The 27,400-nt window shown below is 42.2% G+C and overlaps 1 protein-coding gene across 5 annotated transcripts in view; it reads left to right on the forward strand.

Annotated features, from left to right (window-relative positions):
- PHKA1 (phosphorylase kinase regulatory subunit alpha 1) overlaps positions 1-27,400 on the forward strand; it is a 3,177,076-nt gene that overhangs the window by 793,916 nt on the left and 2,355,760 nt on the right. For all 5 annotated transcript variants that reach the window (XM_044057561.1, XM_044057557.1, XM_044057558.1 and 2 more), the window contains exon 10: positions 23,869-23,922. In XM_044057561.1, the coding sequence (XP_043913496.1) occupies positions 23,869-23,922 (54 nt within the window). The remainder of the gene's footprint in view (positions 1-23,868; positions 23,923-27,400) is intronic.

Raw genomic sequence — 27,400 nt, forward strand, 5'->3', positions numbered from 1 at the left:
TCAGATGCTTCTTTTTCCAAACAGTTCAAAGTTTCTTGATCTAAATGCTGTTTTTCAAAAATCTGTTGTATTGATGAACACACATTTTTATTTGAAGCTTCTGACAGTTTTTCTTGTGGATGCGTTTTTCTTTCCTCTAATTTCTCTCAATCATTTTGTATATCTTGTGTCTAGAAATTCTGAGCGTTTTACATAATAGTAACAATACATAATTTCTTCCTTATCCTCAATAGTCCACTCTGTCGTCTTTATGGCTATTTAATATAGCATTTTCCTTTGTTTCTCCGGTACAGCAGAAAATCTCTGGTTTTCTTTGTGAGCACTGTATTCTAACTCTACTGTTTTTTAAACAGTTCTTGTGAAGCCTCGTATTCAGCCAGCTTTTTCTTCGTGTCATCCTCTGTTTTTTGCAGTTTTATCATTTCATCTGAATGGCTAGTGTGACATATATTCTCAGGGACTCAAAAAGGTTGCTATGTGGGAAACTACCTCCTTAGGACCTACATTCGCTTTGTTTGTCTGGTCTATATTATAACAATCAAATGATCGAACACTGTTATATCGACCCCCAAACGTCGAATTGCCAAAACGGCGAACGGCCAGAACAGAGATTTTTAATCATTGGTCCAAAAAAAAAAAAAAACTAAAGGGGGGGAGGGCTTTGCCCAATACCCCCCTACTTTAATATACCAACTCTGAGATCGCACTACAGTGGAGGAAACGGCACAACCCGGACAATGTCCCAGTGATTTTTTTCCCCTGGGATAAAAATGGCTGTTCGGCCATTCACTGTTTTGCCAATTCGACGTTTAGGGGTCGATTTAACAATGTTCGATCATCTGATTGTTCGCTGTTCTAAAGCAGACCCTGTTTGTCTTGGTCCTTCCCACGTAGTTTGACTGCCAGTTCATAGGTTCATAGGTTCATAGGTTCATACTAGGCTATCTGCCCGAGGGCATTTACAAGCCTAGCCCATAGTTTTGTGGCTTACGCCACCCCTTTAGTATGGGGAACTATACCCATTATTTTGCTGTGCCTCTGTCGAGCAGTGACACTGAGGTAATCCCTGGGGTATATCTGCAATCTCCCATCCATTGGTCAAGATTTCTCTTGAACAAGGCCAGCGAGGTGCTCTGCCTCACATATACCGGGATTTTATTCCACAGCATAGGGAGTCTTTGGGTGATGAATCTATCCCTCCAGCACGTCCTATTAATAGCCATGTCGAGGTTTAAGTCTCCCGCCCTTGTGGCTCTGATGGATCTAGATTTTTTGAGGTGAAGCATATTCATCAAATGTAGGTTTGACATGGCCTTGTATGTTAGGCAAAGGTCACCTCTGAGCAAGCGGTAAGCGACTGAATAGAGCTGGAGTTCTTTCAGTCGGGCAGCATAGGACAGATGTTTGAGACCCTTTATCCTTTTGGTGAGGAACTTTTGTGGCCTCTCCAGCTGCTGCAAGTGTCGGGTCAGATACATTCCGAATGGGGCATTGTACTCAATCATTGATCTGATGAGTGATGAGTATAGGGAGACTATGACCTCCCTTGATCTAGATGAGAATCCCTTCATGATAAGGTGGGCAATGTAGAAGGTCTTCCTAACTACTTTAGCTACATGGGTGTTGAATGACAGACTACTATCAACCTGGGTCCCCAGGTCCCTGATAACTTCTTCTGTGCTCAGTGGATTGCCATCTATTTGGTAGCTAGGGGTAACCTTGTTTTTCCCGAAGGGTATGACTATGCATTTTTTGGCATTTAACTTTAGGCCATGGCTCTGGCACCAGTTATCCGTTTCTGTGAGACCCTTCTGAAGGATATCTGTGTCAGATGTGTTTTCTACTATGGCCAGTTTGCAGTCATCTGCAAACTTTGTCAGCCATAACCCTCCTGTGTTTGCTTGTACTTCAGAAAAGTAGATGCCAAACAAGAGTGGGCCCAGGACTGAGCCCTGTGGTACACCACTTGTGACAGGCTTTGAGTATGACATGGCGCCAGCAACTCTGACCCTGTGGGTTCTGTCACTCAGCCAGTTTGCAACCCATCTTGTGATGTATGGGTTAACATTTAAGCTGATGAGTTTTTCAATGATACCCGAGTGGGGTATTGTATCGAAGGCCTTCGCCAGATCGAGGTAGGCTGTATGGACTGCCTTTCCCTCATCAATGGCTTTGGTGACTGTTTGAAAAAGTCAACCAAGTTTAGAAGGCATGATCTGCCTTTGACAAAGCCAAACTGGGATGGATCCAAAGTCTGCAAATTCCCTATGTCTTTATTTATGAGGTCCATTATGATCCTCTCCATGGCTTTGCAGATAAGGCTTGTCAAGCTAATGGGCGGTAATTTCCAGGGTCGGTGGAGGCACCGACTTTGTGAAGTGGGACCACAGTTGCAGTGCGCCACTCCTGGAGTGCGTATCCAGAGGTAAGACTATGATTAAACAGCTGTCCTAGCTGTGGGTTTAATTCCTCGTTGAGTTCGTGGAGCACACAGCCGGGGACACCATCAGGTCCCATGGATGCTGTGTTTTTGCTTTGGAGAGAGCAGTTCTCACTTGGGCGTTGGAGATGTTTGGGGGCTGCAATCGCTTGGTATAGATATCTCTCCTTTTGGGGAGGGGAGAAGTTTGCACTGAACCTGTCAGCCAGTATGTTGGCAATGTCTGTAGGATCAGTAATCTTCACATCATTTTGAACTAGTTCTGAGCATATCTGGGAGTTTCCTCCCAGGTTTCTAACATAGCTAAAGAAGGCCTTATGATTGTCTTTTGAGTCTTTAGCTATTTTTCTCTCAAAATTTGCTTTGGATGATTTTATGAGAGCTCTTAGTTTTTACTTATAGTGATCAAGGGTGTCTTACCTTTTAAGGATTTTGCTCTATCTTGTAGTAGCTTCCTCCTTTTGTTGTAGAGTTTGTTTATGGCTGGGGTCCACCAGACTGGACGCTTGCCTTTGATACAAAGAGTCTTTGTTTTGCTTGGGATTGCCTTATCCATGCAGTCCTGCAGGTGCTGGTAGAAGGCATTTGTAAGTGATTCAGCGGCTTGAGTACTGTTTTCTGCCGCACGGGGCCTTAAAGGAGACCACACTAGTCTTTAGAAGTGTGAAGTCGGCTTTCGAGAAGTTCTTTACTGTGGTCTTTTTATTTCAGGTGGGGTGGGATGAGGACCTCCAGCGAGATTAGTTTGTGATCTGATCTCACCAGTGAGGGGTATACTTCGGTGTTGAACATTTTGCTCCCATGTTCGTGATGATGAGATCAAGTATGTTTTCTCCTCTTGTGGGGATGGTGACTAGTTGTTCCATGGCATTTGAGTTTATGAATTCCAGGAACTTTTGGGCTAGGGTGTTTGGGCTTGAGTAGTGTTCCCAGTCTATATTAGGGTAATTGAAGTCACCTAGTATGATGGTGTTTGGTGATACATTTATCCCTCTAGTGTTTTCAGGAAGGCCATGTGAGGTTCCTGAGTTTGTGAGGGTGGCCTGTAACATGCTACAATTTGCAGAGCAGTCTTGCCTATGGTTAATTGCACCTGGATGGTCTCCGATGCATCGTGCGTTGCCACCAGTCTTGAGGTGTGGGTGTCCTTGATGAATATGGATACCCCCTCCTTTCTTGGTATTGTCCGGATTTTGGGGCGGGCATGATAAGAGGTAAAACCTGATAGTGCTGGGGTGCTCTCAGGAGCCTTGAACCAGGTTTCTGTCACTGCACAGACATCGATGTTCTCCATACTGAGAAGGGCCTCGAGTGCGTGCATTTTGAGATTTAGACTTCTGGCATTGAGCAGCATTACCCTTAGTTTTTCCTTTTTGTGTTCTAGGGTGGTAGGTTTAGAATTTGAGCCTTGCCTAAAAAGGCGCTATGGGGTGGCAAGAGCCTTTGCCAATATCCGGAATCCCAGGGTGACAGGTGCAAGCCGTCCCTTGCGAGCAGCGTGGCTTGTCCAGCATGTCATCCCAGGCAGACAGACATTGGATCCCCTTTGAATGACACCAGAGTTTAAGCCAATTGTTAAAGCTGATCATCTTATCTCTGTATTGTGGCATCATTCTTGGTGAAGGTAGGATACTGCTCAAGGTCAGGGTCATACCTGCCTGGGCTACATAATCAGAGAGCTCCTCAATGTCTCTTTTCATGTAGTCCAAGGAGTGCGTCTCAGGTCGTTTACACCAGCGTGGACAATGACTGAGTCGTATTTGTACCTGCTGTTGAGAGACCTGAGTGCTTGCGTTATGTGGCGGATTCTAGCCCGACAGGCAGCTTACTGTGACCTTCTCCTTACTCAGTCTGGTGGCGGGCGTCAGTGTGTCTGACTATGGAGTCACCAATGACTAGTGTGTCTGGCATTGTGTTTGGCCTTAAGGGCTGTGACTGTTTGACACTCTGACTGTGAGGTCTATGTGTTGCAGGTGTTGTGTTCTGAGGTGGTGGTTGTTTGGGTGTCTGCTTTGGTGGCCTCTGCTGTTTTGGTAGATTTTTGATCAGAGCCGCCGAGTATGTCTTTGTGCGTTTATGTGTATGATTTGAGGTTGTGATGGTACTATGTGAGACTGGGTCTATAGTGTGTGTGGTAACCTCCTCCTGACTGGTCTTGCCAGTCCTATGTTGAGAGAGCTCAGCCTCCAGTTTGGCCGTATAGTTGCATCTCTCGCATGTATTTGTGTTTTGTGGGAGGAGGAGAGGGTTGTCTGTGTACATGAGGCAATTGTAACATTGCCTCAATATTCCCAGGTTCACCAGCTGAGCAGGAGAGGACACTAGCAACTGATCCCTCGACATGCTAGAAGGACTAGACAAAAAAACTTTAAAAGAGATTCGGGGCGTGGGTGACCGAGAAATGGGGTTTGCCTTTTGGGGTGCTATCTATAAGAGTGCCGTATCAAGGTAATAAGTACTGTAGGAGCAAGTGCTAGGTTTAACAGATAGAGAAAAGTCTACTTGGAGTCAAGTAGAGATGATCTTTTAGGTATTAGAGAAAGTGCTAGTAACAGGGATGCTTAAAGGTAAGATTGAAAAGAATGCACTCTGCAGTGTGCACTAGAGAAGTTAGATATGAAAGTAGGTAACTTGAGTTTTACCTGTTTAAAAAGTTAAGGTTTAGTGGAGAGTTACTATTTTTAAAACAGCAAGATGGACTGAAAGGGGTGGTTACTTTTGTATTTTGGTACTATGAAATACTGTAGGATGGCCAATAAATTTAAATAATTGAAAGGGTGGGATTTCAAAAGTGATGGTTTTGTGATTACTCACATAAGCCAGTGAAAGTAGAGAGAAATGAGATATATGGTCAGATTAACATAAGAGGCGGGCAACTAGAAAGACAGTGGTATTTAACAAGACAACTTAAATGGGTGGGAGGGAGGAAAAAATTCTGCCTGACTCAGAACAGAGAGAGCTGTGGTCTCTTTTGAAGTTTTAATATGCTGTTAAAACAGAATGCAAGCAAAACACAAGGTAAAGAAAACAAACTACAGTATTCAAAATATAGAAAGGCAATACAGAAATACAAAAAATAACAGCAAACTAACCTTTCCTTCACAGCAAAGTGTAGCAGAGTCTGGATGAGCCTTTTGCCAGGGCTGTTCAGATCAGACGTGGGAAATTGATAATGAAAGGATTGTTTCCCCACAGATGGGGGTTTCATCTTCTACAGACTCTTCTGCTGCTTCTTCAAAAAAATGGTGATGTGTAAGTCGATGGAGAAAACTAAGGAAAAGGACAAGGAAATATAAAAGGACAAGTCATGCAAAAAAGTGAATTGGATTCAGCCAGGAATTGTTCTCTGGATCTGAAGGTAGCGGTCTGACTGGATCCTTACTCAGCTAGGAGGATGGAACCATCAGCTCCTCAGCTCCAGTCCTCTTCCCCTCAGCCCTGGTTCTCACTGGAACCCCAAGACTGCAGTCTCCAATCCTCCAAAAAAGATTTTTTAGACCACCCTTTGTGGTTGCTTCTTCCTGGTCATCCCAAAGTCTCATTGAGCAGGATGTCGACAGAATGATGATGTTCATCGTGTTTCACTGTTGCAGTCATGACTGTAGGGTTCTCCCCTGCCGGCAGGCAGTCCTCGGTCAGCCAGAATCCCAAAGTCTGGGTCCGGCGTCGGCTGTTCAACCATGCTCCCTGACGTCAGAGTGCCAGGAGTACAAAGCTGACAGCCGACGCCATCTTCTCCAGTCTTTCTTGCTGTGTGGTGATAGCAGTTCGCAAGTGCCGGTCGGCTGACTCCTGACGATTTTTTCTGATAAACTTCTGTCCGAAGATTTTCTTCTCCACTCAAAGCTAAGTACCCCGTTGGGGAAACTTTTTTCTTGCTCCACTCCGATGTCAGAAAAAGTTAATAATTGTATTTCATGTGGGAAGCAAATACCTCATAAGGATTTTCATTCTTACTGTATTCCTTGCTTAGGCCCTGACCACGATGTAGCTAGTTGTCGGTTTTGTGCTAGATTCAATCAACATACAATTAAGCGAAGGTACGATTTTGCTTTTCATTACTTCGGTACGCACTTTAACTACAAAATGTCGTCGGATATGGTTCCGGCTACCGGAGTTCACAAACGTCGCAAGGATAAAGACAGGCCTCCGAGGACCAAATCTGATGATAGCGCACAAGCGGAGCCAGCTTCAGGTTCGGCCGTCGTCAGTGAGGCGCTTTTGCAGCCCCTGTCGTCGGCCATTTCAGAACCGATGGCCGAAACGGACTCTCATGAGGAGCCAACCAGGCCTTTAAATATTTCTATTGCAGGACCTTCGGACAATGCTCCTGTGCATGTACCGGCTTCTGAAGGGGTTTTCAGGCTTACTCAGCTTCTAATAAAGGCAAAGGCAAAGACTCCTTCTAAATCAAAGACTGCAACACAGGCCTCTTCTGAACCGGCTCCCAAGTCACAGAAACAGATGGCGGAGGATTTACTTACTATGATTAGGGGTTCACATCCCCCTCCAGATAAAAGGCCAAGGCAGGATGTTTATTATGATTCCTCTGATCAGGCTTCTGTTTCCTCAGTTTCTTCTTCTGACCAGGAATATTCTTTCCCTCCTTATGAGGATTCTGATGCTGAGGAATCCATTCCTTCAGCTTCTCCCCCTGAGGATTTCTCTTTTGGGGAAACTTTGCATGAAATGAGGGAACATTTCCACTGGGAAGGACAGGAGTATTCAGAATCTAAGAAAAGACTGAGGGATTTTCTTCTTCTTCCCCAACATAGACCCCTGGCTATTCCTCCTGTTTTGGATATTGTGGATGATGCCTTTTCGGAGGCTAACTTAACCCCTGACTCTTTTCCTCCTGCTCCTGTTAAGCCTGATAGATATTACAGGGTTCCTGATTCCCACCAGTTTTTATACAAGAACCCTTCTGCTGACCCTGAAACCATTTCTCTGGGTCCTAAGGGAGTTAAGGCCGCTTCTGCCAAAAATCCCATTCCTACTGAAAATGATTCTCGATCCTTGGGAAAGATGGGGCAAAAAAGTGTACCTTCTGCTACTTTGTCGATTAGGGCTTTAAACTGTCCGTTTCATATGCTGAAATACCAGCAATTTCTCTTGTCTGTTTTAAAACAAAAGCTTACTTCCATTTCTGCCTGTGCAGATGATAAGGAATTACATGACTTATTGCATGCCACTGAACAAGTTGGGAAGCATGGTTTACACTGTGGATTTGATGCCTTGGAGGCTTCTTGTAGGGCTGCTGCCTCTGGCACAGTCATTAGAAGGCATGCATGGCTAAAGGAGCAAAATTTGCCTGAACAAGTAAAGGCTAAATTATTGGATGCTCCTGTTCAGCATAATGTTTTGTTTGGATCAAAAGCTGAAGAGGTGATTAAAAGATGGAGGATAAGCGAAATCCATGCAAACAGTTAAAGATTTCTTACAAGTACAGCCACCTAGATTTAGCAGGAATTGGCCTTCAAAAAATTGGTCCTTTCCCACTTCAGACAGGCCTCAGAGGGGTAGATATAGACGCTCCAGAGGAAGGCCTCAAACACAAGCTTCTTATAGACCAAGACAGTGGACTGCTTCCACCCCTAGGGGAGGAGAGGACAGGTCACAAACTCAAAGGAAACAAACTCAATGACTCCTTCTGTTGGGCTACAGGAACTTCTTCCCTGGAAGCCCCTCTCGGAGGAAAACTCTCTCTTTTTTATCAAAATTGGACTCAAATAACCCAAGACAAGTGGGTTTTGGATGTGGTTTTAAGAGGTTACAAATTCCATTTTCATACCTTGCCAAGGCCAAGCGGATGGCCAGACCTTCCAAAACATCAATGGACGGAGGCCTTAAACCAGGTGGAAGCTCTTTTGGCTATGAATGCCATAGAACTGGTTCCACTTTCAGAGATGGGAAAAGGTTTTTACTCAAGGCTCTTTCTAGTCCCCAGGAAGCAAAACTCATGGAGACCCATTCTGGATCTGTCGGTCTTGAACACCTTTCTAGAGATTCCAAAATTCAAGATGCTTACTCTACAGCAGCTACTTCCCAATGCTGTCCAAAGATGCATGGATGGTAACTTTGGATTTAAAGGAGGCATATTTACACATTCCCATCAGGCAGGATCGCAGAAAATACCTCAGGTTCAAGGCCGGATCGAGGCACTTTCAATTCTCTGCGCTGCCCTTTGGATTGTCTACTGCGCCCATGGTCTTCACCAAATGCCTGGCTCCAGTAGTAGCTTACTGCAGACTCAAGGGAATTCAAATTTACCCTTATCTGGACGATTGTCTAATTCAGGCAGACAGCAAGGATGTCTTACTCCAGCATTTAGAATTTGTACAGAACCTCCACAAGTACCTGGGATTCTCTGTAAACATAAAAAAGTCAAATTTGACACCATCACAACAGATAACTTTTCTGGGTGCTCTTCTAAACACCACATCCCAGATGGCATTTCTGACATCAGAAAAACAATTACAGCTGGCTTCAACTTTCAAAACCTTGGCAACTTTAACTCAACTATCTGCAAGGAAATTCCAGCAGGCTTTGGGTTACATGGCCTCCTGCATCCTTCTCGTACCATATGCAAGACTACACATGAGGAAAATACAGTGGTACCTAAAAAGTGTATGGTCTCAGCATTGCCACAGTTTAGACATACTGATCTCCGTCCTTCCTTGCCTTCAAAAGGAATTTCTTTGGTGGTCCAGGGCATGTGCTCCAAACAAAGGGAAACCCTTCCGTCTGCCTCCTGCCACTCAGATTCTAACCACGGACGCCTCGGATTATGCTTGGGGAGCCCATTTTCAGGGCAACTGTCTGCAGGGCCTTTGGACAAAGGATCAGAAACACCTGCATATCAATTTAAAGGAAATGTTAGCCGTTCAGAAAGCTCTATTGGCCTTCAGGAATCTTTTACAACCAGGACAACTACTAATACGGACAGACAACACCACAGTTATGTGGTACATAAACAAGCAAGGGGGATCTCATTCCTACCCCCTTTGCAGACTAGCCATGGATCTATGGAACACAGCTCTAGCTTGCAATCTGGATCTTCAAGCTCAGTTTCTACCAGGGAAACAAAACTTCCTGGCAGACAGTCTGAGCAGAAACCTTTCGGATCCACACGAGTGGATGGTGGACACCAAAATATTCAGGATGATAACAGCAGTCTGGGGATGTCCTCACATAGACCTCTTTGCATCCCATCTCAATCATCAACTACAGAATTTTTGCACCAGGACTTTCCACAGAGAAGCTTGGAAAGTGGATGCCCTGTCATTCAGTTGAAGGAACCTCTCGGGATATGCCTTTCCGCCTCTTCCTCTTCTTCCACGGGTCTTACTGAAGATAAAACAGGACAAATCCAAGATGATAATCTTGCTGGCTCCAAATTGGCCTCGACAGTTTTGGTTTCCAACTCTAAAAAACCTATGTCTGGAGCCCCCTTGGGTTTTACCTCAGTCTCCGAACCTTCTGTCCCAACATCAGGGTCAGGTTCTACACTCTCATGTCAGAACTCTCAGCCTGGCGGCCTGGTTAATCCAGGGCCTTTGATTTCTTCTTTCCTACCCAAGCAGGTTATGGATGTCATTTTAGAAGCCAGACGTCCTAGCACTAGAAAATCTTATGCAGGAAAATGGAAAAGATTTTGTTCCTGGATGCAGGCTCAGGATTCTGATCCTCTTCTTCCTAACATTACCTTAATTTTACTTTACTTGACAGATCTCTTACATAAGGGTCTCTCTTTCTCTTCCATTAAGATACATGCCTCTGCTATTTCTGCTCATTATAATACAGACCCTCCCATCTTTTCCCACCAGCTCATGAGACAGTTTCTCAGATGTGTGAAGAACTTAAGACCTCCTAGATCTCCTCCCATTCCTGCTTGGTATCTCAACTATGTTTTGGAAAAACTAACCTTGCCTCCTTTTGAGCCTGCTGCCTCTTCTGACATCAAGTTTTTATCTTGGAAGACAGCTATCTTGTTAGCCCTTACCTCTGCCAGGAGAGTTTCAGAGTTACAAGCTCTTATGGCTGTGGAACCTTATATTATTTTTCATCAAGACAGGGTATCTTTGAGGACTAATCCTACCTTCATGCCTAAGGTGGTTTCCAAAGTGGCTTTAAATCAAACTATCCACTTGCCAACCTTTTTCCCCACTCCTCAAAATAAAGGGGAAAGGATCTTACATTCCTTGGATGTACACAGACAACTACGTTTTTACCTGGACAGAACCAAGGACATCAGAAAATCAGAACAATTGTTTGTTTCCTATGCTTCAAGTTCCCAATGTAAAGCCATTTCAAAACAGACAATTTCTAAATGGATTGCTCATGGAATAAGATTTTGTTATTCACACCATGGAAAGCAAATCCCAGGGAGTATACCGACTCATTCCACGAGAGCTGCTGCCACTTCTGCGGCCTTCCTCAGGGGAGTTCCTACCAAAGACATTTTGGAAGCTGAAAGTTGGAGTTCAGTGCATACTTTTTCTAAGCACTACAATCTACCTCTCTACTCTAAGTCTAGGGTAGGCTTTGCCTCTGCAGTCTTGCAGGGCCTTTTAGCTGCTCCTTCTTCTTTATGACCACCTCCCTTTCTTTCAGCTTTGGGATTCTACCCTACAGTCATGACTGCAACAGTGAAACACAATGAACATAGTACAGTTGTGTACACCTACCATAAATGTAGATGTTCGAGTGTCTTCACTGTTGCAGTCTGGGTTTCCCTCCCTCCTGTCCCCTCTTATTTTTACTTTTGTGTAGTTCCTTTTTTCACAATTCTTCTGAGGTGTATTTGCAAAGGTTATGGGACCTTTTTCATTTTGGGACTCCTGACATCTGGGGCAAGAAAAACTGGAGAAGATGGCGTCGGCTGTCAGCTTTGTACTCCTGGCACACTGACGTCAGGGAGCATGGTTGAATAGCCGACGCCGGACCCAGACTTTGGGATTCTGGCCGACCGAGAACTGCCTGCTGGCAGGGGAGAACCCTACAGTCATGACTGCAACAGTGAAGACACTCGAACATCTACATTTATGGTAGGTGTACACAACTGTACTTTCTCAAGACTCAGATCCAGCTTGAGGTTCTCTCTGTACTTTCCCATGGAATAGTGCTGAGTATTGGTCCAACCTACTATCCACTTTTTTTCTTTGGTACCAGTTCATCCTGCACTGGAACTGGTCACTCAGGTTTTGTCCTGCACAGAGGCACCTGTGTCAAGGTCGACAGTAATAGCTACATAGACCCCGGCAGCATCCCTTTCTCTATTGACTCAGAGACTGTCTGATCAGGGAAAGACTTTGAGCCAAAATGTCAGCATTGTAGTTCGAGGGGAGGGATCGACTCCAAGATTCTCTGAGCCATCCCTGCCTCTCAGAGCATCAGCCCATGACAGCTCGGATCAGAGGTCAAATTTATGGTCAAGGCGTATTGATGCCAAGGAATCTCCACTGTCCTTAGATGGGGTCAAGTTTTCTGAGATGACTGCATCCTCAGCCTTTGAGGCTTTTCACAAGGTCTTAGCATTGCCTAAGGAGAAGGTGCCCTTAACCAGTCTGGCGCCTCCTAAACCCTGGCACTTTTTCCTCTTACTGTCCTTCCACACAGGGACAATCAGAACCACAAGCTCCTGAGATTCCATGCTATATTAGCTCCTAGTCTAACACAGACCCTTCTGATCCTCCACCAGAAATGGCACATAAGAAGAAGTTGTCCAAACAGAACACACATACGCATCTCCAGAGTCTTTCACAGAAGACACTGATTTGTGTGACAGTGAAAGCTCCCCCCACTCCCCCTCAGAAGACATTATGTTCAGCAAAATCCTTGAATTGCTGAAGCAGAGTGTAGAATGATCTACCCAAGAGTCAATACCAGATGAGTCAGTGTTCTTGGAAGCTTTTGGTTCTGGCCAAACATCTTCCTGGGTGGTACCTCCTGTAGATCTCAAATTTATTGTATGATGCAGTGGGACTGCAAGGACCATGATGTGGTGGCGTATCCCTAAGAAAGTAGATAGAATTTTGGCAGCTCCCAAAGCTAGAAAGCATTGGAGCAAAGATTTTCTAGTAGATGCTGTGGTGATAGCAGTGGCTACGAAAAAGGAATTACCAGAAGAAAGCTCCTCTGTTCTTCCCTTTCACAGGGAGTCTAGGGCAATGGAGATGTTTGGGAAATGGACTTGTGCTTCGGTGAAGTTTACTCTCCGATCGCAGATTTATTTTGCTCATGTATCTAGATTCTAAAGGGATTTTACTAAGGAAATTTCCAAAGCCCTTTCAGGTATATTACCTGTGGACATTTAGACTGTGGACTCCCAGTTTTCTACCTTGCAGTCAACAATGTAGCCTTATGTCTGGTGTCCAGAGCAGCTGATGGCTTGAACAGGGCAGCAGACATTGGTGTCACCGTATGTCGTCATGCCAGCCTGTGTCTTTCTGACTTTACATAAAGCTTGAAGACGTGCTTTGTCAATGCCCCCTTTGATGGATCCACTCTTTTTGTACCCAAAGTCAAAGGCACACTTAACCAGGAAGTCAGTAGGATGGTAAGACTGTCCCTGCTGTTGGAATACCTTTCTCCCCTCAAAGATCCTTTTCTAGGAATCAGAGGAAATCTGGGAAAGAAAATGTGGTTTCGAAAATCTCAGACCTCTTAGCAAAACTCTTGTGGAGATGGGCCTCTGGGCAGAGGTGGAGGTAGCTGTAATGGACAATGCCATGGGGTCAGAGGTGGACCACACAATCAGGGCTTCAGTGGTCCTGTCTCATAGAAGCCATACCAGCACCCCTGAGCATTTGCCCGCCTATTGTATTGTGGAGGCAGTCGCGTGTGGGGGTAGCCCCTTGTCTTTACACCCTCAAGCCTGGCAAAACAACCAAAGATTCATGGGTAATAAAGCCAATTACCAGAGGCTACTCAATTTCCTTTTTCATCCTCCTCAGAAAAAGAACAACACTGCTTATTTTCCACCCAGTTAGTGGGAAGCAGCAGTAGAAATTTCAAAGCTACAAAGGGAACAAAAAAGCCGGTCCCCCAAGGCCAGTTGAAATTCAGTCTACTCAATATTTTTTTTAGTACTGAAAAAGATAGGGGATCTCAGACCAATTTTAGATCTCAGTCAACTAAATAAGTTTGTGAAACGGACAAAATTTTGGTTGGTCACTCTTAATTCTATATTTCCTCTGCTGATGAAGGACAGTTGGATGTGCTCAGTAGATCTCCAGGATGCTTACTATCATGTGAAGATAGAAAATTGCTCCAGGAGATTCCTCCATTTCTAGTTGGGAGTCAGACACTACCAGTTCAGAGCCCTTCCTTTCGGTCTCACCATAACCCCTAGGCTGTTCACGCAAATCATGGTAATGGTGACATTGTACTTGCTTCTGCTGTGAATCCAAGTTTTCTGCCATCTGGACAACTGGCTCCTAATTGCTGCCTCTGAACATATATACTAGTACACCATCTGGGCCTTGTGCTCCAGTGGTTGCAGAAATTAGGGATAACAGTGAGTTTTCCCAAATACCACCTTATACCAACACAGCAAGAGAACGAAATAAATGGCAAGACACTGCTATGGAAAAATCTTCTTCTTTAATAAAACAATAAAATCCAAGTGGTGAGCGCTTTCGGGTACAACAACCCTTCATCAGACAATTAAAATGAAAGAAACTCCACAATTTAAATCTTTAAGCAACCAATCAACATTCAGTACATTACCCGCCTTTTTTGTAGGGCAGGTTTTAAAGGCACAACATCATTTAAACCTGGATGTCTATGTGATGACAATGTAATGATCCACTTTGTCTCAAGTGTTTCTGTAAGTAGTTTAATATCTCCCCCTCTAATACCTAATTTCACATTTACAATAGCCTTAAACAAGAATATATGTGTTGGATTCTCCTCTAAGTGTCTATATAGGGCATTATGCTGGTCCTTGTTCCTAATGGAACTTAGATGTTGTAATATTCTAACCTTCAGCATATTATTTGTCATCCCTACATAAAATACAGAACATTGTGAACACTCAGCTAGATATACCACATTTGCTGTTCTACATGTGGCTCTAGCTTTAAACTGAAAATGTTGTCCATTCAGTGGGTGTACAAAGTGGAAGTCTTATTGATGCTGTTACAAGCCTTACAAAAACCACATGGTACTGTTCCTGGTCTATCCATAAAAGGTCTCTGTGTAGACACAGATTTTTCTCTACAAAGCAAATCCTTCAGATTTGTATTGCGTCTATAACCAAAATTCGGTCTAGGGCCCAACAAATCATGTAACCTGGCATCACTTCTCAATATATTCCAATTTTTACCTACTATATTCTTTATATCGTTAATATTGCTGCTATATGTAAAGTATAACCTATTATCATTGGATCTCCTATATTGCTGTATGGCATCCTCGTTGGTCCTACTTTGTCTCAGCCAGGGCTTATAACTACTTATTCTTTTCTTTGAGCTGGAATCCACTACCCTATTAACCATTTTCTCATCATAGCCTCTCTGATTAAAGCATGTTTTCAACCCCTCTATCTCTCTCTTATATTGTTCATCTTCCAGGCACAACCTAGATGTTCTACATACCTGGCCCTGTACAATATTGGGAAACATGAACCTGGGGTGCATGCTATCAAAACACAATAGATGATTCCTCCAGCAATCTTTTCTAAATAAACTAGAAGAAAATCCTAGCTGAGTACGTTCTATCCTTACATCTAGAAAATCTATCTTTGCTTTGGAATGTGTTAAACTAAATCTAAAGAATGTAGTCGTGGAGTGAAGATACTCTATAAAACTATAAAGCATATCTTCAGTTCCCTGCCAAAATATAAAACATAGTCCACAAAACGCGTGTAGGCTCCTATATACTGCATCCAATCTTTATTATTAAATATAACCTCTCTCTCCCAAAAGAAAAGGACCAAATTAGCATAAGTATTGGCACAGGGGGTGCCCATGGCTACCCCCTGTGCCTGCCTATATGCTTGTTGGCCCCCTATGAATACATTATTCTCCAGGACTAAAGATAGTAAGGTAGTAACCAATTTCACTTTATGCTGTTCCTCACCCATGTCTAATAATATATGTTCTATAGCTTGTATGCCATAACTGTTGCTAATCACAGTAAAAAGACTTTGAACATCAAGAGTAACCATTATAGTTTGGTTATACTCAGTCTTTTGTTCAAATTCACTCACTACTTGTAAAAAACCTCTAGTATCCTGTAATATAGTTGATATTCTTTCTACAAATGGTCTTAGGATAAATTCAAGCCATATAGATATGTTTTCAGTGACCCACCCTCGACCCGAAACAATGGGTCTAAAGGGTGGGTCACTGAATGATTTGTGTATCTTCGGTAATGCCTTGAATATAGGAGTGGTTGCCTTTTCTATCATCAAGAACCTGAGTAAATCATCATCAATCATCATTTCAAAGTTAAGCTTCTTTAGCTCTTTATGTACCCCCTCAATTATTCTTACTATTGTGGTTGGATTGATAGGAATATAAGTAACTTTATCAGACAACAAAGCTAGCAATTTAAAATTATACTCCTCTGTATCCATAACCACAACGGCCCCTCCTTTATCTGCCTTTTTAATAACTATATCCTGTTTGTTAGATAGTGACCTCAAAGCTGCCTGTTGTTCTCTAGTAAGGTTAAAAAACTTGTTGAATTCCCCTTTTTTAAAGTAGTTCATCAAGTCTCTCTCACAGCTATTAATAAACAGGTTCATCGCTGGGGTGAAAGGCGGTACATAAGTGCTAGGTTTTTTCAACGTTTTAACAGCATTTGCATCAGCTAAGTTATTAATATCATTGTTGTACATACATCTAAGCGCCAAACCCCTACAAAACAACATAATGTCCATAATAATTTCGTTAAAAACGCTAGCCCTCCCAGGCACAAAAGTCAAACCTTTGTTGAGAACAAATAGTTCATCCTCATTTAGAATATATGCTGATAAATTGTGTACCATACCAATAAAATTATGATCAGTCAATCCAGGACCTTCCGCCTCTTGTTTGGATCCCTCCCCTCGCTCAATGACCTCTTCCAAGCTCCTCGTTTTCTCACCGGAGCTGGTAGCCTCTCGAAAAAATGTTGCCGCCCTTGCAACATTTTAGGTCGTGCTCCCTGCTCTCTAAATTCATCCGATAAAGGTTCAGTTGAGGTGTTTGTTGCTAGCACCGTGGAAACAAGTTCATCAACTGGTGCAGACAAATCTTCCTTATGTACATGTTTGTTGACCGATGAACTATCCTGTAGGTCATCCCCTTTATTTGAAGTTTCTGCTTGTGATATTGTCAGTGCCTCAGGAGTAGTTTGTATCGCTTCTACGGTAGATGGCTCCTTATGTTCCCTTCCCATATTTCCTGCATACTGTCGTCTAACTGCTTTACCGGGCGCACTTGCGTGAGCTGTGGACAAGGACCCCTTGTTTCTCGGCCAGACAAAGATATTGCCTGACGAGAAATCCTCAAAGTCTCGTTTAAGCTTACTTATTTTGTGACTCCGTAGCCTCTCGTTGTTATCCTTGAGGTCACAATTTAAAGCATTAAGTTTGGTAAGATGATCGCTCTCTTTAAAATCAGTTGCCAGTTTATTTTGCAGTACTTCCACTTCCTTTTGCAGCCCCAACATCTCCGGAGCAAAAAACTTGTTGATCAAGTCCATGTACTTGAAGCTAGTTTCAATGTTCAGTGCTTGCCATTGTGCTAATAACTCAGGGTATCGATCACCCTGAGTTGGCATGCACAGAATTCTCATACCCCGTGGTATGATTCCATACTGCTGACAAGCCTCAAAGTGGAAGGTCTGCCATTTGAGTCTCTGTAACCTTCCAGCCTTGAAGCTCAAATCACGTAGTAAGTCGTCAAATCTCTTATCTTAATAGACTTTTGATTATATGTGCCAAAAGAATCCTCTGCTTGATCTTGGCTTTATAGTCAAGAGAACAGAACTTGAGGTTAGTAAAGTTCCAGTTGCAACGGATAAGAGATTTGACGACTTACTACGTGATTTGAGCTTCAAGGCTGGAAGGTTACAGAGACTCAAATGGCAGACCTTCCACTTTGAGGCTTGTCAGCAGTATGGAATCATACCACGGGGTATGAGAATTCTGTGCATGCCAACTCAGGGTGATCGATACCCTGAGTTATTAGCACAATGGCAAGCACTGAACATTGAAACTAGCTTCAAGTACATGGACTTGATCAACAAGTTTTTTGCTCCGGAGATGTTGGGGCTGCAAAAGGAAGTGGAAGTACTGCAAAATAAACTGGCAACTGATTTTAAAGAGAGCGATCATCTTACCAAACTTAATGCTTTAAATTGTGACCTCAAGGATAACAACGAGGCTACGGAGTCAAAATAAGTAAGTTTAAACGAGACTTTGAGGATTTCGTCGGCAATATCTTTGTCTGGCCGAGAAACAAGGGGTCCTTGTCCACAGCTCACGGCAAGCGCCTGCAAAGCAGTTAGACCCAGTATGCAGGAAATATGGAAGGGAACATGAGCCATCTACCGTAGAAGCGATACAAACTACTCCTGAGGCACTGACAATATCACAAGCAGAAACTTCAAATAAAGGGGATGACCTACAGGATTGTTCATCGGTCAACAAACATGTACATAAGGAAGTTTTGTCTGCACCAGTTGATGAACTTGTTTCCACGGTGCTAGCAACAAACACCTCAACTGAACCTTTATCGGATGAATTTAGAGAGCAGGAGCACGACTAAAATGTTGCAAGGCAACATTTTTCGAGAGGCTACCAGCTCCGTGAGAAAACGAGAGCTTGGAAGAGGTCATTGAGCGAGGGAGGATCCAAACAAGAGGCGGAAGGTCCTGGATTGACTGATCATAATTTATTGGTATGGTACACAATTTATCAGCATATATTCTAAATGAGGATGAACTATTTGTTCTCAACAAAGGTTTGACTTTGTGCCTGGGAGGGCCAGCGTTTTAACGAAATTATTATGGACATTATGTTGTTTTGTAGGGTTTGCTTAGATGTATGTACAACAATGATATTAATAACTTAGCTGATGCAAATGCTGTTAAACGTTGAAAAACCTAGCACTTATGTAAATCCTTTTACCCCAGCGATGAACCTGTTTATAAATAGCTGTGAGAGAGACTTGATGAACTATTTTAAAAAAGGGGAATTCAACAAGTTTTTTAACCTTACTAGAGAACAACAGGCAGCTTTGAGGTCACTATCTAACAAACAGGATATAGTTAAAAAGGCAGATAAAGGAGGGGCCGTTGTGGTATTGGATACAGAAGAGTATAATTTTAAATTGCAAGCTTTGTTGTCTGATAAAGCTACTTATATTCCTATCAATCCAACCACAATAGTAAGAATAATTGAGGGGGTACATAAAGAGCTAAAGAAGCTTAACTTTGAAATGATGATTGATGATGATTTACTCAGGTTCTTGATGATAGAAAAGGCAACCACTCCCATATTCAAGGCATTACCGAAGATACAAATCCAGTGACCGCCCTTTAGACCCATTGTCTCGGTCGAGTGGGTCACTGAAAACATATCTATATGGCTTGAATTTATCCTAAGACCATTTGTAGAAAGAATATCAACTATATTACAGGATACTAGAGGTTTTTTACAAGTAGTGAATTTGAACAAAAGACTGAGTATAACCAAACAATAATGGTTACTCTAGATGTTCAAAGTCTTTTTACTGTGATCAGCAACAGTTATGGCATACAAGCTATAGAACATATATTATTAGACATGGGTGAGGAACAGCATAAAGTGAAATTGGTTACTACCTTACTATCTTTAGTCCTGGAGAATAATGTATTCATAGGGGCCAACAAGATAGGCAGGCACAGGGTAGCCATGGGCACCCTGTGCCAATACTTATGCTAATTTGGTCCTTTCTTTGGGAGCGAGAGGTTATATTTAATAATAAAGATTGGATGCAGTATATAGGAGCCTACACGCGTTTTGTGGACGATGTTTTATATTTTGGCAGGGAACTGAAGATATGCTTTATAGTTTTATAGAGTATCTTCACTCCACGACTACATTCTTTAGATTTAGTTTAACACATTCCAAAGCAAAGATAGATTTTCTAGATGTAAGGATAGAACGTACTCAGCTAGGATTTTCTTCTAGTTTATTTAGAAAAGATTGCTGGAGGAATCATCTATTGTGTTTTGATAGCATGCACCCCAGGTTCATGTTTCCCAATATTGTACAGGGCCAGGTATGTAGAACATCTAGGTTGTGCCTGGAAGATGAACAATATAAGAGAGAGATAGAGGGGTTGAAAACATGCTTTAATCAGAGAGGCTATGATGAGAAAATGGTTAATAGGGTAGTGGATTCCAGCTCAAAGAAAAGAATAAGTAGTTATAAGCCCTGGCTGAGACAAAGTAGGACCAACGAGGATGCCATACAGCAATATAGGAGATCCAATGATAATAGGTTATACTTTACATATAGCAGCAATATTAATGATATAAAGAATATAGTAGGTAAAAATTGGAATATATTGAGAAGTGATGCCAGGTTACATGATTTGTTGGGCCCTAGACCGAATTTTGGTTATAGACGCAATACAAATCTGAAGGATTTGCTTTGTAGAGAAGAATCTGTGTCTACACAGAGACCTTTTATGGATAGACCAGGAACAGTACCATGTGGTTTTTGTAAGGCTTGTAACAGCATCAATAAGACTTCCACTTTTGTACACCCACTGAATGGACAACATTTTCAGTTTAAAGCTAGAGCCACATGTAGAACAGCAAATGTGGTATATCTAGCTGAGTGTTCACAATGTTCTGTATTTTATGTAGGGATGACAAATAATATGCTGAAGGTTAGAATATTACAACATCTAAGTTCCATTAGGAACAAGGACCAGCATAATGCCCTATATAGACACTTAGAGGAGAATCCAACACATATATTCTTGTTTAAGGCTATTGTAAATGTGAAATTAGGTATTAGAGGGGGAGATATTAAACTACTTACAGAAACACTTGAGACAAAGTGGATCATTACATTGTCATCACATAGACATCCAGGTTTAAATGATGTTGTGCCTTTAAAACCTGCCCTACAAAAAAGGCGGGTAATGTACTGAATGTTGATTGGTTGCTTAAAGATTTAAATTGTGGAGTTTCTTTCATTTTAATTGTCTGATGAAGGGTTGTTGTACCCGAAAGCGCTCACCACTTGGATTTTATCGTTGTATTAAAGAAGAAGATTTTTCCATAGCAGTGTCTTGCCATTTATTTCGTTCTCTTGCTGCTATTTTGTTTTTGCTTGGTAAGACTTTGGCTGGAGCACTGAACTTTCTTTTTTATTTACCAACACAGCAAATTAGAGCTCATTGGATCCCACCTCAATATTAGCTTATAGATAACCAGGCTTACCCAAAGCAGGGTTCCATTGTTGCACCTTGTAATGATACAAATGCTTCATCATCTTTCACCCACAGTGAAACTGATCCTACAGCTACTGGGTTTTATGGCTTCTTCAGTGCTGATTGTTCCTCTAGCCAGGTACCATATGTATGACAGTAGTCCAATGGACCCTAGCATTACAGTTGTCTCAGAACAGGCATTTGTTACCTGCGAAGGTTCAACTCAAATCTGCAAACAACACATTGCCTGGTAGATTGTCATCTTCCGTGATAAAATGTCACCCCTTTCACGTGGACTCACTGGTAGCAGTAGTAACCTTGTATGCCTCCCTCCTGGGGGGGAGGAGTCATTTTGAGGGGATGGTAGTCCAAGATGCATGATCGCCTTCAGAGGCCAAGTCTATACATCGTCATCTTGGAGATTAGGTCAGTACTCTTAGCGTTGCAGGCCTTTCAGGATCTCGCCTGCCTAAGGCTGTGATATCCATGCACACAGACAATATAAAAGCTGTATGGTACATAAAGAAACCGGGAGGAACCCATTCTGATCTGCTTTGTCAAGAGACCGTGTGGGTCTGTCAATGGGTGATGTCTTTACACCACTTCTAATAGTGATGCATATAACCGGGTTCATCCAGTGTATTTGGTAGATAGATTGAGCAGGATTATCCTGACACTTCAAGTGGTCCCTCAACCCAACAGTGGCAACATTGATCTTCCTTCACTGGGGCCAGCCTTTCAGCGACCTTTTTACCTCTCCCCTCAAGAGCAAATGTAGTAGTTAGTTCTCACTTATCCCTCCACTGGCTCAGTCACTCAGGGATAATCTGGTTCACAGTTGGCCTCTGGGTCTCCTGTATGCTTTTCCTCCCTTACCTCTAACAAACAATTTCATCCAGAAAGCCCGACAGTACAAGGCCAGGGTGATCCTCATTGCTTCCTTCTGGCCCCAACAAAATGCTTCCCCTTCCTGTGGCCTCTACTAATAGATCTCCCATGGATATTGTAACATTATCTAGACCTTCTCTGTCACCTGTCTGGGCTGCCTCCTCTGGACCAGGCTTCCATGGAATTAACTGCATGGTTTCCCCAGTCTTGACTATAGCCAGTGAAGCCAGGCGTCCCACAACAGTAGTCAAAATCATACCACTTCTCAGAAACCAGACACCAAAAAGGTATACCATAGCAAATGGAAGAAATTTTGTAGCTGGGCAGTCACCAAAGGTTTGGAACCTTTCTCAGCTCCCATTCCATTCATCTTAGAAGTTTTGTCTGAACTTTTTGACCAAGGTTCCAGTTATTCCACCATCAAAGTTCAAATGGCTGCTGTCCAGCTTCCACATAGGCCCACATGATTCTTCATTTTCATCCCTTAGGTTCCTTTCAAAAAGGCTTTAGAGATATTTTCTTTACATCCTCCCATCATGGATGCCGTTTCTGCACGGGATATTACCATTATACTACAAGCTGTAATGCAACCCACCCTTTGAACCAGCAGCAGAGCTAAAGTTTCTGACACAGAAAAAAAATCTTTCTGGTATCAGTTATATCAGTTAGATGAATTTCAGCATTACAAGTGCTTTTCTGTAACCCTCACTATCTAGTTTTTCGCAAGGAAAAGGTCTGTATTAGAACTAATGCTTCTTTCCCAAGTTGGCATCTGAAACAAACTTACATCAGTCCATACATCTACTGTTATTTTTTCCCAGATACTCTAACAAGGATGAATACATTTGCTAGATGTTCATCGCCAACTTAGATTTTATCTTCCTAGGATGAAGCAATTCAGAAAATCAGATCAGTTATTTATTACCCTTTCATAAGAGATGCTGAGAAAACCTGTCATTAAGGTTACCCTTTCTTGATGGTTGTCAGACTGAATTTCATTTATCTATAATAAAAAAACAATTGGCTGTACCATCTAAACCTAAAGATCATGTCACTAGAACAGTTTCTACTTAAGCATTCTCCAGAAGACTTTCCATTGATTTGTGCCGCAGTGACTTGTTCCACACTCCATAGCTTTGTGTTTCATTACAAACTATGTTCAATCCAGATCACATTTTTTCCCCACTCCACCATCTTTAGGAATGTCTTTCCTCAATAATCACCCAGAGAGACAGCTTTGCAATCTGCCCCATGTGTTGAATCGGATAAAAATAAACAACACTGGATATGAAATGTTTGTACTTACCTTAATGATAGATCTCTGTTGTCTGATTTTTGTTAGGTTCAACTGCCTTCCCCTGCCTATATTGACACACATGATTTCAGGGTGACCCGGTGGTCATTACTCAATTCCCTGTCTGAACAGTGCTGCTCTGACTGTTGACTTTTCTCTCCATCTTAATGTTTTGTGCCAGTACTGTTACATGTACAAAAATGTAAAGTATTTGTGTAGCATGGAGGAAAATGAGATCTGAGGTGTTGTGGTAGAGCACAGAGAATTGAGTAGGGGATGAATCAGAGCCTTGGAACTGAAGGAAGCTTTAGAGTTGGTGCCGAGGTTGAATCTGGTCTGATTTAAAAACCTGTGTGTTGAACTGGACGAAAATCAGGCAACATGAATCTGTTGTTATGGTAAGTACATAATTAGCTTTTTACTTGCACAACTGCACTTTAATTGAGATATTGCATCTGTATATTTCTAGGAGTACTTTTGCTCATTTTTAGTAGGCAAGATTTTATTTATGCTTACTTCAAGGGTATGTGCTCTTATGTCCTTATTATGGAATAGCATAGTAGTTCTTTGTGAAAAAGTATGCCTTTGAATTTTACCTGTGAACTTGCTGCAGCAGAGCTTCAGGAGGATGTTATGGGAATTGGTACACATTATCTGCCACTGGTCTTGAGATTGCAGAGCATAAATCCCATGGCTTTTAGATGTTATCCCTAGCTTCATGCTCTGTCATTGTTCCTTCATGGTCTGTCCTACACCAAATTAATCCAATGTTGAGTTAAAATTTATTTCCACCAATTAAAGTCTGCCTTATTTTTTTGTATTAGGGTCGGTATGGCTGCTGTCGTTTCCTTCGAGATGGTCATAAAACTCCAAGAGAGGTATCGTTACTGGATTTGTATTGTAAAATGCAAAGTTGTAAAACAGTGTTCTTTCTATAAAAGTCCACACCTACCTGCAACCAGCTCTCATGTTATCTGTAGAGATCACATTACATATTTTCACTTTCACGTTTCATATAATGAATGTTTCTTTGCTTGCTCTGAACAATTTATTTTGTGAATATCAGTCCTCCTGGCAACAGTTAGTCATCATTATGTAAAGAGCATGATCTTTGCTTCATTGAAGAAAAAAATGCATAGTTTAGACCAGAAATTTCTCATTGACTTTAGCCAAGAGTCTGCTTCCTTTGCATAAAGACTTTTCATAGTCTTGACAGCCACTCACTTGTATTTCCATTTGCAACATTGGTAAACCAGCCTTAGAAGCAAGTCCTGGGCAATACATTTAAGATGACTGGACATCCCTATACAGTTTATTTCCTAAAAAAGGATGGAAAAGCACATTGACCTTTTAACCATAGGTGAAAAATATTTTTTTTTTCTGACGCTCGAATGGTTTGAGTACTGTAGTTCTATTTTGTTTCATCTCTTTACTCTGTACCACACTACCCAGTGAAGTAATTAATTTTAAATATTGATAGAAGGCCTGAGATAATTTCACATTTACTGCACCTGATATTCTGTATTATATGTGTAAATATTTATAAATATGCAAATATTTTGTAAATAAGAGTTATTTATGCATATTAATAAATGACCCCCATTTTTTTCTATAGGTTCTGTGGGATCTTTTACATCCACCTGAGCTCCCAACAACACAGGCAGATGGGGCCTTGTTTAATGTCTCATCTAAAGGATGACACACTTAGAGTGCAGCACCCATGATGTACTGCATTGCAGTATCAGCAATCCGTCTACCTGGTGTGGCAGTAGAACCTACAGCTTCTGCACCAAAGGCCTTTAATTACAAGATCTGGTGGTCGTCGTCTTGATCACTGCTACAGTAGCCTTAGCTATACAGGGTATATCCTGCAAAGGATATAACAACTGCCTGGCTTCCAATGATTTTAGGATACCTTCCACATGCCCAAATTGTCAGACAGCTCAAGCTGAGCTGACTAAAAGACCAGCTTGGGTGTAAATCCCTTCAGAGCTTTACTGCTGCTGAAGAGTATAGTCCTCTGAGGCCTTCCGAGAATTTAACAGTCGCCCTGTGCTGTTCCTTTGCTGGGTAAATAAGTTCCCTTTCAGGGGAAAACTTCCATTTTCTTTTTTGTTTGCTGTTTTATCACTTTGCTCATCAGGAAAAGTATTTTAAAGCTAGGAGTGGTGTGTTTTAATGGACTACCACAAGACTGTAATGTACTTTTAAATGGAGCTCTCATTTTCCTGTCAGTTTAAAAGTGGTGTAAAGTAACTGAAAATATTTTTCTGTGGAGAAATTGTATTTATTTTACTTTCATGGGGCTGGCATAGCATTTTAAAGTGCTTTTTACTGTGTTTTTTGTCAAAAAGTAACTTTTGTAGACTGGTATTTACCAGCATTTGCTACTGGTCTTCCTTGGGAAAGAGGCACCATTTTCTGGTTGACCATGGAACAAACTACTATTCCCATCGTCTGTCCTCCTTCCAGCCACAAAAAGAAAAAAAATCAAGCAAACAGCTTTTGCCACCATAGCAGCCTGGCAATTTGCCCCAGCCACAGGTGGGTGACTTTGCTGTGGCCATTTGTTGTACCTCAGACCCCTCATCTTTTAGCCTGGATCCCTGTGGAGTAGCACCTATAGCCAGGATGGACTGAGGGCTAGTCACATCCTCTGCAGCTCTCAGGGTCCCCTCAGTGGGCAAGGGAGAGCCACTCTTGTCAGTCCTGGGAGAGAGAAAATGGGGAAGGTTTCCTTGTTGTGTCAGAATGCTGTGCTCATCCCTGGGGAATCTGCTGCTCCATTAGTAACATGGTTGGTATCATTTTTCCTGTTGAAAAGAAACAAAACCAGTCATGTTATCTACTCCTCCTCAAATTTCTTTGTAGGTTATCGATCCTTATAAAGTAGATGCCCTAACTAAAAATCACTGTTGCAGAATTCATAACAGATGGGTTTTTGGGCAGTGGTACCAAAGCTTTACCTTCCCTAGGGTGTACGTCTGGTGTGACCTCAGCTCATGTGAGTCGGGGTACAAGGACAAATGTATGCACAAGGTCCTCAGATCTTCTTGCCACCAGCCTGAATGCAGGTCATGTACCCATCGGACTGATCCACGCTTGGTCTTTTGTACCATTGCTTCAGTAGTCATTGTCAAATAAGTGGTCCATTAGAGAGCTTTCCTTTTCTTGTTTTTCAGACAATGGTTTAAATTTGTTGTATTTCAACTACGAGGGGTAAGTTTGAGTGTGATAAGCAGATTCTGTACAAAGAGTTGAACACCAAGTGCCTTTTTTGCCTATCTCAGTCACAAGCTCTTGTGGTGAGCTAACCTGGTCTCATTTTCCATATGGACAGGGTTTCTATATCTAAGGCTACTGCAGCAGTGTTCAGTACTGTACAGTTGTGGGACTGCTAAGACTGCTGCACATTGAGTGACAGCTTAATTCCGGCTCTCCCAATGTGAAAACAAACTTAGCAGAGAAGGCCAGAGGACTTGTGTTTCTGGGTAAATTTCAGTAAATGGCTCGTAAGTGCACTGCATGGATGCCAGGAAAAAAGAAATACAAAAGACCTGAAGGGAAATCACCTGCAAAAGGTGAGGGAAAACACTGAAAAGTACTGCAGCTGTTTAGCAAAAAGCAGTACAAGCTCCAGACATAACTTGCAGTAATCTAGAGGAAAATGTAAGACAGCTGGGCACAGACCTGGTTAAAATAAATGAAACGCCAATGGAGTATATCAACTCAAACAACAAAAGGCAGGAAAAAAATGGCAAGAAGCTTTAAACAGATGTTTAGATGAGTTGATAAAACTGTAAAAATCAGAGGTTGAAATGAAGAAAAGGCCGGCTGAATATGAGACTGCTCAAGAAAAGATGTTTAAATAAATAATGGAATTAGAGGGCAGAGTACATAGGGAAAACCTGAGATTTTCTTTGTACCAGAGAAGCTGGAGGGAATGGACTGTATTACTTTTATGAAAGCACAAATAAGCAACTTGACTGGTATTCCACAATAGTTGTTAATCAAAGGTCACATCTTGTGTATGCTCTAAGCAGCAATGTAGACCTTTAATAGTAAAGATGCAATCCTACCAGCAGAAGGAGTTGATTCTGACAAAAACTGTGGTAGAAGGACAAAGTACTAAAAGTGGGAGACATGCGTGCGTGTGTGTGTGTGTGTGTGTGTGTGTGTGTGTGTGTGTGTGTGTGTGTGTGTGTGTGTGTGTGTGTGTGTGTTTGTTTGGAGAAAGATTACTCATTCTACACCAGGCAGAAGAGGAGTAAATTTATTCCACTAGTCAGGGAATGTCAAGAAGCAGGCATGAAATTCAAACTGCTGTACCCATCTATCCTCAAAATATTCTTCCCT

This window comes from Protopterus annectens, chromosome 15.part0 (genome assembly GCF_019279795.1).
Source record: "Protopterus annectens isolate FY-2018-M chromosome 15.part0, PAN1.0, whole genome shotgun sequence".
NCBI classification, from domain to species: Eukaryota; Metazoa; Chordata; order Ceratodontiformes; family Protopteridae; genus Protopterus; species Protopterus annectens.